Genomic DNA, 11,947 nt, shown 5'->3' with positions numbered 1-11,947 from the left:
AAGTCTTGTGCGCTGTCTTAACTGGATGAATCTCAGCAGTAGGGAAAGGAGTAATTAATTACCACTATTGGGATACTTGGACATACAGCTGTCTAGCTGCTATCATGGTAGTTTTTTGAAAAATAGAGCCTGATTTAAAAAAAATACAGGATTCGAAAATACATTAAAAAAAATGTGTGGGGGGGATCATCCATCCATCCACCGCTTATCCTGTATTCAGGGTCCTGGGGGGGGGGGGGGCTGTAGCCGATCCCAGCTGTCACTGGGCGAAGGCAGTGTACACCCTGGACAGGTAACCAGTCTATCACAGGGAGCCATGTAGAGACATACAGGTAACCAGTCTCACAGGGCTGACATGTAGAGACAGACCGGTAACCAGTCTATCACAGTGCCGACAAGTAGAGACAGACAGGTTACCAGTCTATCACAGGGCTGACCTGTAGAGACAGACAGGTAACCAGTCTATCACATCCTGCATGTCTTTGGACTGTAGGAGGAACCCATGCTTACACGGCAAACATTCAAAATCCACACAGAAGGAACCCGAGCCCAAACCGGGAATCGAACCCCGGACCCTGTGAGGCGACCGTGCTGCCCACTACACCACTGTGCAGCCTGGGAAGATCTTTTTTATGATTATTTGATTGTTTAATCAAAATGTTTTTGTGCATTAGTGCCATCTGAAGAGTTTGTATATTTTGATGATTATTGAATCACAATTATTTATGCCAGAATGATCGTGCTTCATACCTACTGTACAGGTAATATTGTTTTCCATTTGTGAACCATTAGTTAAAGTTAGCTATGTTTGAATGACTTTACAGCGCCTGAGAGAAGCGTTAAGCTCGTATCCTGACTACGGGGGCAGTGTTGCGCACACACGCGTTTAAACGACCTCAAATCCAAAAAAGAACGGGGAAGAAGTCAACGAAAGGACGAGGGGAGAAAGTAGTGACTGCTACAGTGCGGGATAAATTGCTAATCATTTGAGAGAAAGGGTGATTGTGGACCATGCTGAGGGCCTGTCTGAGAGGAGCTAATGCCACAGCCCAGGTAAGACTCGTACCGGCGCAGCTACCCTTTACTCGCATGAGCTAGCATGCTGGCGTTAGCATTCTGTCACTCAGTGACCCACAGACTGTCCAAGGTGGCAGGGTGGGTTTGACTGTATACAAGGTTGCATTGTTAACATTAACATGTTATCCAACGTTACAATTTAGAATAAACACAGCGTTTTATTTTCGACCAGACGGCGCATACTGTTAGTGCTAGCTGGTTCGCTTCGAGTGACATGTTAATGACGTTCGCTCCCAATAAGCTAACGCGTTGAGCTAGCTAAGGTTCCCTGCAGGAGGCCATGATCTCGCTAAGACACATTGGAAATACGTCTCTTAAGTTAGATTGAGTCGTCATTTCGTGTCAGTAAAAGAGAAAACGTCATGTTTTATAACAACTTACTTTAACGTTTATGTTTTGTAAATATTCCTAACTTAAACTATTTTTTTGCTGATTGTAATGTTAACATTTATTTTAAAACGTCTGGTCCAGTTTATAGCATAAAGGCAGATGTTGTGTTTCCCTTAGTGATGGGCAAATGATACCGAGGCTTTGGAGCTTGTGTCGCTCTTCTGAAGCGGAGTGGTTCGAACCACTGTGTCGGAGCTTGTATCAAACACCAGCGTCACGTGACCGAAGCACTAAAGTGCTTCATTGCTTCGAAATGTTTCTAAGCGTTTCATTGACTCATAGTGTACCGGTGCGTTTCATTGGCTCGTAGTGTTTATGCGTCGTGAGCCAGAAGAGGAGAAGAAGCCTGCCACAGTGGAAAAAATTATATTTCTGAATAAAAACCTGTGAAGACCAAAAACCTGTCTGTTCTGTGCATAAACATTCCTCCTCGACCATACAACTTCTCCTATGACAAACTATTACAGTAGGGGCAAGCGCAAATCGTGGCAGAGGCAGCTAGCTGTGGCACTTCCGGTGGCACCGCGAGGTGCCGCGGCAGCTGTCGCTGTTTGGTGGCATCTTCAGGTGGCATCTTCAGGCCACCGACATGCCACGGCACCTGAGGCTATTTGAGGCACTTACCACTGACCTGCCGCGGCATTTACCGACATGCCACGGCAACTACAGCTTTTTGAAGCAGCTGCCACAGGATGAAGTGGCTGTGGGATATTTTTTAATAAAAAAATAATGATGATAAAAATGTAACCGTAAATTCTTGGCAGATAAGACTGTAGCATTATCAGAGCACTAAATATTTGTTGAATGCCAAAATCGGCCTGCCACTCACCTACCACGGCATTTACCGACAGCTACAGCTGTTTGAGGCAGTTGCCACTCACCTGCCGCAGAAATGAAGTTACTGTCAGTCAAACTATGTCAAATCTGCCTGTATTTGTCTTCAAGACACTGACACTGCTTTCATATATGAAATATATGTTTTACATGATTAATCTCCAGTGTGTGTGTGTGTATGGGGTCAGTTCAGTCTCATTAATAATGAATGCACAGAGAAGGATTCACAAGTGTATTTTCTGATTTATATATAAATGACTCTCTTCTCACAAAGACTTTTCTTTGTCAGCGTACAGCCTACTTTCCACTTTGAATTATGTTTTTATATTTATTTGATTTGCTCCCATAAGAGACATCATAAGAGTTAAAGGGACTAGAGAGAGCGACGACATGATTTAAAAGACAGCCGAAGAGCGGATTCGAACCGGAGCCGCTGCAAGGAGCTTCATTACATAGGGCGGTAACTCCACCACTAAGCTATCAGCAAAGTTAAAGTGACCATGTAATCAGTCAGATCTTGTAGTGTTCTTATGGTGGGGCAGTCATATTATACTACTAATACTATTAATACGACTTCCGCATTCACACAGTCGGCGAGTTTTTGCCAGCTGTCCTTCCTGCATGTTACAGATGAAACGGTTCCCTTTTGCCTGCATTATATGTTAAACTTCTTCGTATTTCTGTATGATTATGGTTCGCTCCTCGTACGTGAAATACGCCGCTCCGCTGCCGTAGACTGATCCATGTTTGTGATTGGTCAAATGCTGCAAACGCCGCCTCTTTCATGTGCACGCGCTCATAGCTGGACAGGTAAACCCTGGGTTGAGTTAAGGAGTTGATAACCAGCTTCGTGTGACCGCTTATCTCCGATTGCCTTTGTTAGGGTAACTTATGCTGGATCTCTGAAAGATACCCTGGGTATGTTGAACTCGCTTCGTAGTACAGGCCCCAGGAGAGTCTCAAAAATCCACAAATAAATACAGACCAGTTCACGAACAAATGCAAACAAGTTCACAAATGAAAAGCGTTTTGTAAATTCAAGTTTAACAGTTTGTATATAAATGTAACAACATACAAATACATTTTTGATGAAAATTGCAAATATTTTTTTATTCATATATTTATGGATTTCTATTACATTTATTGAAAACGAAATGTATTTGTGAGCAGAAAGTCATTTATATATAAATCACAAATACATTTGTGAATCCTTCTCTGTGCATTCATTATTAATGAGACTGAACTGACCCCATAGTGTGTGTGTGTGAGAGAGAGAGCGCGAGAGAAAAGATACATCGCCCCCCCACCCCCGTGATTTTGGCATTCATAAATTCAACAAATATTTAGTGCTCTGATAATGCTACAGTCTTATGTGCCAAGTCTTTATGGTTAAATCACTTTTTATTATCATTATTATTATTTTTTAATATCATTTAACAGCCACTTCATCCTGTGGCAGCTGCTTCAAAAAGCTGTAGTTGCCGTGGCATGTCGGTAAATGTCGCGGCATGTCAGTGGTAAGTGCCTCAAATAGCCTCAGCTGCCGTGGCAGGTCGGTGGCACCTGAAGATGCCACCTGAAGATGCCACCAAACAGCGACAGCTGCCGCGGCACCTCGCGGTGCCACCGGAAGTGCCACGGCTAGCTGCCGCTGCCACGATTTGCGCTTGCTCTTACTCAACTATTATCTGGACTCTGGTGTAAAACACTTAATACAAAACGATCTTTCTGAGTTCACATACCATGATCAAATAAATAAACCCTTAACCAACATTTAACCCTTCATATCATTTAGATTTAACCATTGGCTTAATCTGGGATGTTTTACAGTATGGGCGAGTATCAATGAACAAAACACGTAAATGACCACACAGTCTTTTCTAAACTTTTATTGCTGACATGGGATTGAAACGGTGTCAGAGCGTCAGTCACGCTCTTGAGAGGTTGCTATGGCTTCAGTTGTCCACCAGGTGTCACCATCACTGAAGCGTTGAAGCTTTGAATCTTTTTCAACACAATTGCTAGGAAAGCCTCAGTGCTTCATAAGGCTTCACTTGCCCACCACTAGTTTCCCTCCTACCTGAACCCTCCGCTGTGCCTCACCCTCACGGACGAGGGGGCGCTGTCATTAGGGTCCTTCATATCAACGGCGCCTCTCCTGTAAAGTTTTTTTTTTTGTTAAATCAACTTTATTTGAAAGTTTCAACATATTTTACAGTTGCAAACTAATTTATATAAATCAATTGGTTTCAGTCACGTGATTGTGATGACGCATTACGGGGGCGCGATTTCCAAATGGCTGTCCGGAAGTAAAAATGCCGACTACGTCTATGGAGGAAACCGTTCCAGAGAGTCCGTATTGTAGGGATTTAGAGCCAGTTTCTAGAATACGATACAAACAATTAGTTAGTAACCCTTGGCATCGGGTACCCCGAGGCGGAGGAGGAGGGTCTGCCGAACCCCGACCGTCGATGCTGCCCTCGTTTCCCCCGCTAGAACGGCACCGTCGGACTTGTGTACGCGCAAAGCCCAAGTTATGTTTCCGCGCCGACACAACGCAAGGGGGCTTGCGCACCCCTTACGTCCTTGCGGACCCCCCTAAAGGCCTGATTATGCTTCCACGTAGTGATCACACAACGGCCACGCAACGGCCACGCAGTTGCTTGGAGACCGTGATGTTTCTGCGTTGGGTTTACGTGTCGAAATGCAATTCAATGCCACACCAGTAAAGGGCGCTGTGTTTTTTGTAAAGACTGACCGACCGACCGTTGGTGTTGCGTTGGTGTTGCATCGCCTCGACGCGCGTCTAAGATTTTTGGGAGGTGCACGTCAGGCCCTTGCGTTGGACATAAGGGGGGTCCGCAAGGATGTAAGGGGTCCGCAAGCCCCCTTGCGTTGTGTCGACGCGGAGGCATAACTTGGCCTTTACGTCCAACGCAAGGGCCTGACGTGCACCTCCCAAAAATCCTAGATGCGCGTCGAGGCGACGCAACACCAACGCAGCGGCATTGGCTGTGATTGGTCCGCTAACTACATCCGCTGGAGACCGCTATCCGGTTTCCAATCATAAACACCGCCATTTAAACTTTTAAAAGGCTACTTTTATTGTTTGCACCTCGTTTTATTGTTTGCACCTTGTCGCTTTTGCACAAAGAAATAAAACACCAAGTTCTGAAAAATAGTGGATGTTTAAAGCCGGAAAGTAAACAAATAGGCTAACGACGATAAACATCAAGAGTCTCGGTCGGTCGGTCAGTCTTTACAAAAAACATAGCGCCCTTTACCGGTGTGGCATTGAATTGCATTTCGACACGTAAACCTAACGCAGAACCATCACGGTCTCCAAGCAACTGCGTGGCCATTGCGTGATCACTACGCGGAAGCATAATCAGGGCTTAATGCAGTCAGCACGGACACGGGTAGTCAAGGGCGTAACTTTGAGTTGAACATTGGGGGGGTTGAGATTTCCGCCTGATCCAAATGTTGACATACTAAATGGGGTTGAGGAGTTTAAGCATTCAAGAAAAGATGAGAACAAAAATGACTAAAACACAATTAGTTTATTATTCATATTATTATTAATATTATTATTATTATTATTATTATTATTATAATAATAATAATTATTATTATTATAATAATAACGGAGACTGGCTGCTGCAACCGTCACCACGCCGCAACTTGTGGACAAACCAGGGGCGCGAAGTGCGATATGGCCATACTTTAGCTTAAAAACAAATGCGCAAGGCGAGGCAGTTAACGCCGATGCGCCACTGTGTAAACGGTGTTTAAAAACATGCATGGCTAACGGCGGAAACACCTCCGACTTAGCCAAACACTTAAAGGACAAGCACCCAGACCTGCACACTGAGCTCAGGGAACGACAGGTCATTTACTCATGAAGAAAAGCCGCATTCAGTGCTAAAAGCAAGTGCCATCCCCCTTCACTCTTAACAAAAAGTAGCTCTGGAAGAGAAAAATAGAGCTGGTTTATTTATATTATTATATTTGATATTATATTATTGTATTTATATTTTCACAGTGATTTTTAAACTGTTTGCCATACATGTAGCCATGCAGATTTACAATAAATCTGAAGTGGTCCCTTAATTTTTTTTCCAGAGCTGTAAAATGCATACATGCATTATTTTAAAATTGTGTGCATTAGAAAAGCTTGTCTTTGTGGTATTTTATTTACTGATAAATATGTTATTGTTCGAAGATTTTCTATTAAATTAAAGTCAGTAATGACATTATTTGCATTCTCTTTTTATTTGAAAAAGTATCGAAAAGTACCGAAATACATGTTGGTACCGGTAACAAAATGTTGGTATCGTGACAACACTAATGGGTCATTCCGTGTCATTTCATCAAATGCCTCCCACCTGACCATCTTAGAATGTCCTGAAAAAATTTGAGTACAAAGACACACTTGTTAATAGGACAAATCCAAAATATTAGGTCTCTACTGTCAACAGTTTTCTCATGAAACATCATTGAATGAAGGGTAGTTTAGACGGTTTTTGGCATCATACTCTGAAAAGCCATTTTTAAACGGCATTATCTAGAAAACTATCTCACCTGTGGCCTTCAAAATTTCTACAGTGTATATCTGTTACTAATAGCCTCCAGACATGAAATATCAGGGGTGTAGCTTAATGATAACCTAGTATGGTAGGTACTTAAAATGAGGCTTGTTGAAATAAAGTAGTACATTTGAAGAGTGGCTGAGCTCCCATTTTTACAGATAAAAGACTTCTATCACTTCTGCCTCTATCTCTGGGGTTAGCTTAAACATTCTACAAAATATGGTCTCTCTTAGATTATTAGTTTCACAGATATTAAGGCTCAAAAATGGAAGTAAACACATCTTTGCCCAACTTCAGAGTCATATTCCAAAAAACTGACAACACGTATCAGGTCCAAACTTACTTTTTTTGAAAGATCATATTCTTGTTAAAATCATATAAAAAAATCAGGAGGGTGTTTTGCCTCATTTTGTCGCAGTGATTTTTTAAAGATCCTGATATTGGTGGGGTTTTTGTGGCTGGTTTTGGTACTGCATGTCCTAATAGCCTACCAGTAAACATCACAGGAGGGCAATTCAAATGTGTTTTTTACCATTTACCAAAGACTTACATGTGCCTAAATGCTACTGATAAATTTAGCCTTACGAAAACATTCAAATGTAGCACAGTTGTAGTTACAGAGGCAATAAGTCCTTGAATGTGAGTTAAACATGGTGAAAGCAGCTTTTAATGTCTTAAACCATGAACAAAAATAGCATAATATTGAAGACTGTACATTTTGTCATACTTTAAGTATATAAATACCACAACCAAATCAAATAATAATCTTATTTTGAGCATAAGATTTTACATTACAGTACAAAAGTCTCCAAAGTTTGATATTGAATAACAGTTTGTCTCTATGCTCACTATGAGGGATCACACATGTTTCATCTTTTAGATCCAATTCCTTTGTCACATTCATTAATTTGGCAGTCAGTTTAGAAATTGTCTAATGTACATCTCTGCTCTGTTGTGCTCATCTTTTTTAATGGCATAGATGCGCCCAGTTTCTGTAGAGGGAACGTCAAATCTTGCAATTCTATGCTGCAGTGGAACATTGCACATCTTCTCTTCTTGGCCAGTAGAAACTCTTGGCAGGGCCATGTGGGTGCATGAACTGAACCAGTACATCTTCATCTTGATCTGAAACATCTCTGATACTTCCTATCCACCATTTCTGATCATAACTCACATATTGTCTCATGAAGAGATGAAGATGTACTGGTTCAGTTCATGCACCCACATGGCCCTGCCAAGAGTTTCTACTGGCCAAGAAGAGAAGATGTGCAATGTTCCACTGCAGCATAGAATTGCAAGATTTGACGTTCCCTCTACAGAAACTGGGCGCATCTATGCCATCAAAAAAGATGAGCACAACAGAGCAGAGATGTACATTAGACAATTTCTAAACTGACTGCCAAATTAATGAATGTGACAAAGGAATTGGATCTAAAAGATGAAAAATGTGTGATCCCTCATAGTGAGCATAGAGACAAACTGTTATTCAATATCAAACTTTGGAGACTTTTGTACTGTAATGTAAAATCTTATGCTCAAATTAAGATTATTATTTGATTTAGTTGTGTAATTTATATACTTAAAGTATGACAAAATGTACAGTCTTCAATATTATGCTATTTTTGTTCATGGTTTAAGACATTAAAAGCTGCTTTCACCATGTTTAACTCACATTCAAGGACTTATTGCCTCTGTAACTACAACTGTGCTACATTTGAATGTTTTCGTAAGGCTAAATTTATCAGTAGCATTTAGGCACATGTAAGTCTTTGGTAAATGGTAAAAAACACAATTGAAATGCCCTGCTGTGATGTTTACTTGTAGGATATTAAGACATGCAGTACCAAAAACGGACACAAAAACCCCACCAATATCAGGATTTTAAAAAATCACTGCGACAAATTGAGGCAAAACACCCTCCCAATTTTTAAATATGATTTTAACAAGAATATGATCTTTCAAAAAAAGTAAGTTTGGACCTGATACGTGTTGTCAGTTTTTTGGAATATGACTCTGAAGTTGGGCAAAGATGTGTTTACTTCCATTTTTGAGCCTTAATATCTGCGAAACTAATAATCTAAGAGAAACCATATTTTGTAGAATGTTTAAGCTAACACCAGAGATAGAGGCAGAAGTGATAGAAGTCTTTTATCTGCAAAAATGGGAGCTCAGCCACTCTTCAAATGTACTACTTTATTTCAAAAAGCCTAATTTTAAGTACCTACCATACTAGGTTATCATTGAGCTACATCCCTGATATTAAATGTCTGGAGGCTATTAGTAACAGATATACTCTGTAAACATTTTGAAGGCCACAGGTGAGATAGTTTTCCAGATATTGCTGTTTAAAAATGGCTTTTCAGAGCATGATGCCAAAAACCGTCTAAACTACCCTTCATTCAATGATGTTTCATGAGAAAACTATTGACAGTAGAGACCTAATATTTTGGATTTGTCCTATTAACAAGTGTGTCTTTGTACTTGAATTTTTTCAGGACATTCTGAGATGGTCAGGTGGGAAGATTTTCAGAAATTTGATGAAATGACACGGAATGACCCTAATGTTATGCGAGGCGTGTCCCAGCCTGACGACATAAAGAGGGCTAGGGCTACGCCGTGGTGCGGGGGGAGAGAGCGCCTTTGATTTGTGTTTCGATTTGTTTCTTTTAAGTTGAATCTTGGTTATGTAAACCTTGGCGTTACACAATAAACCCTTGGACATTTGGACACTCAGGAGAGCGCATTTGAAGTAAGACGTCTGACAGCTGTGTGGAATTGATGAAAAACAGTATAATATGGCACCTTTAATCGATAGGCCGTCCCTCTCATTATCTCTGAGGGGGGGGGCTGGCTGCCAGTGGCCTCAAGAAGTTAATTAATGCTCCTCTGATACTGTCATTCACCTTTCAAATTCATGTCATCATGCAGTTTTATACATCTCACAGGTGCATAATAGAAGATGTATAGCTGTTCATGTTTCTGACTTTAAAGGTCAAGCAGGCCTGTATGAACTGTCCGTCCCATAGTAATTTTCTCTGTCCATCTTTCTGTCCCTCTAGAAACACTGCAGGAGACCCCCTCTAACCAATCTGCAACACTACCGGCACTACACAGCAGGAGAGACCAGGTAACACGCTGCGAGAGAGAGGAATTGTGCGAAATTACAGGACAAAATCAATCCACCTCTTCTTGAAAGTGTAGGTCTAAATACAGCAGCAAGCTTGAGGAAGAATAAATAACTGTGTGTGTGTGTGTGTGTACATATGAACTATGAACTTAACCGTTCTGGACCCTTTCAACTGTGACTTGGAGGACAAAAATGTCTGTCAAAAAAGTGACATAAAATCATTATATATCTTTTTTTTTTAGTCAATGTTGTTAATTAGCATCAGTCCTGATTAGAGTTCCCCCCCCCCTTCTGCTTTTTTCTCTCATACACGTATTATCATGACCAGAAAACGCCGACAGTGAATTGAGTTTACTTTTCACCAAATCCATCTAGGCCTACTTCTCCAGGCTAAAGGCGTGCACGCAGCGGCCTCAGGTCTGCCCCCGCCCCTCAGTTTTGAAGTCTTGACTTCAGAATGAAAGCCTAAAAAGAGAGATTGCATGATTTTATGCTGTAATGGCAGTGGGATCAAACATTGTAGTTTTTCCTGGTTTCAGTGGGATATTGTTCTCCTACATTTCTGAGTGTGATTTGTGTTTACAAATCTAAAACTGCATGAAAAATACAAATTCATCACAGATTTCGGGCGGTCTCTCTCAGATGATTAGTTTCACAGATATTATGGCTCAAAAATGGAAGTAAACACATCTTTGCCCAACTTCAGAGTCATATTCCAAAAAACTGACAAGTATCAGGTCCAAACTTACTTTTTTTGAAAGATCATATTCTTGTTAAAATCATATTAAAAAATCGGGAGGGTGTTTTGACTCAATTTGTCGCAGTGATTTTTAAAAATCCTGATATTGGTGGGGTTTTTGTGGCCGGTTTTGGTACTGCATGTCCTAACAGCCTACCAGTAAACATCACAGGAGGGCAATTCAATTGTGTTTTTTACCATTTACCAAAGACTTATATGTGACTAAATGCTACTGATAAATTTAGCCTCACAAAAACATTAAAATGTAGCACAGTTGTAGAGGCAATAAGTCCTTGAATGTGAATTAAACATGGTGAAAGCAGCTTTTAATGTCTTAAACCATGAACAAACATGATAGCATAATATTGAAAACTGTACATTTTGTCATACTTTAAGTATATTGTCTCGGCTGTTCTTCGTTCAGCCGTGGGTATAAGGCGAGGATCAGCTCGACTCGCTTCCAAACAATTCAAAGCACTCGCGATTTCAAAAAATGATTATATTTATTTTAACAGCCCAAAAAAGAACACAACTTTCATCTAAATAAAGGAAAATATGCTGGCAAATGAATAAATCACTGAAAGCTACGAGTGAACTAAAATAAGCGGTCGAAAGACTTTTTTACACCGCCGCCTCTTTCCCATGACACTTAGTTTTTCTCATCAAGACAACACACACACCTGTCCTAAGTACCTGAGCAGTGCCTAAGACCCGCCCACAGACCTCTACAGGTAATCACAAAACAAATCAGCCTAGGCATAAACAGTATTTATATGCTAAACTAATTCAAAATGTAGCTTTCATTTAAAACATTCCTATTTCCATAAACAATAAACATGTCAGACATATGTGAACAGAAAATCAATAGCCTCATTAAAACGGCTGCAATATATATAAATGACACAACCAAATCAAATAATAATCTTAATTTGAGCATAAAGATTTTACATTACAGTACAAAAGTCTCCAAAGTTTGATATTGAATAACAGTTTGTCTCTATGCTCACTATGAGACAATATGTGAGTTGTGTGTATGATCAGAAATGGTGGATAGGAAGTATCAGAGATGTTTCAGATGAAGATGTACTGGTTCAGTTCATGCACCCACATGGCCCTGCCAAGAGTTTCTACTGGCCAAGAAGATAAGACGTGCAATGTGCACTGCAGGCTAGAATTGCAAGGATTGACGTT

The 11,947-nt window shown here is 40.7% G+C and overlaps 1 protein-coding gene across 1 annotated transcript in view; it reads left to right on the top strand.

Annotated features, from left to right (window-relative positions):
• Positions 1-894: 894 nt before the first annotated feature.
• Positions 895-11,947, top strand: part of immt (inner membrane protein, mitochondrial (mitofilin)) — a 46,564-nt gene continuing 35,511 nt past the window's right edge. The window contains exons 1-2 of the mRNA XM_084009550.1: positions 895-1,053; positions 9,950-10,017. Coding sequence (XP_083865676.1) covers positions 1,012-1,053; positions 9,950-10,017 — 110 coding nt within the window. The 5' untranslated portion in view covers positions 895-1,011. The remainder of the gene's footprint in view (positions 1,054-9,949; positions 10,018-11,947) is intronic.

This window comes from Eutrigla gurnardus (genome assembly GCF_963514095.1).
Source record: "Eutrigla gurnardus genome assembly, chromosome: 5".
Taxonomy (NCBI): Eukaryota; Metazoa; Chordata; class Actinopteri; order Perciformes; family Triglidae; genus Eutrigla; species Eutrigla gurnardus.
This window is presented reverse-complemented; position numbering and strand designations above follow the sequence as displayed.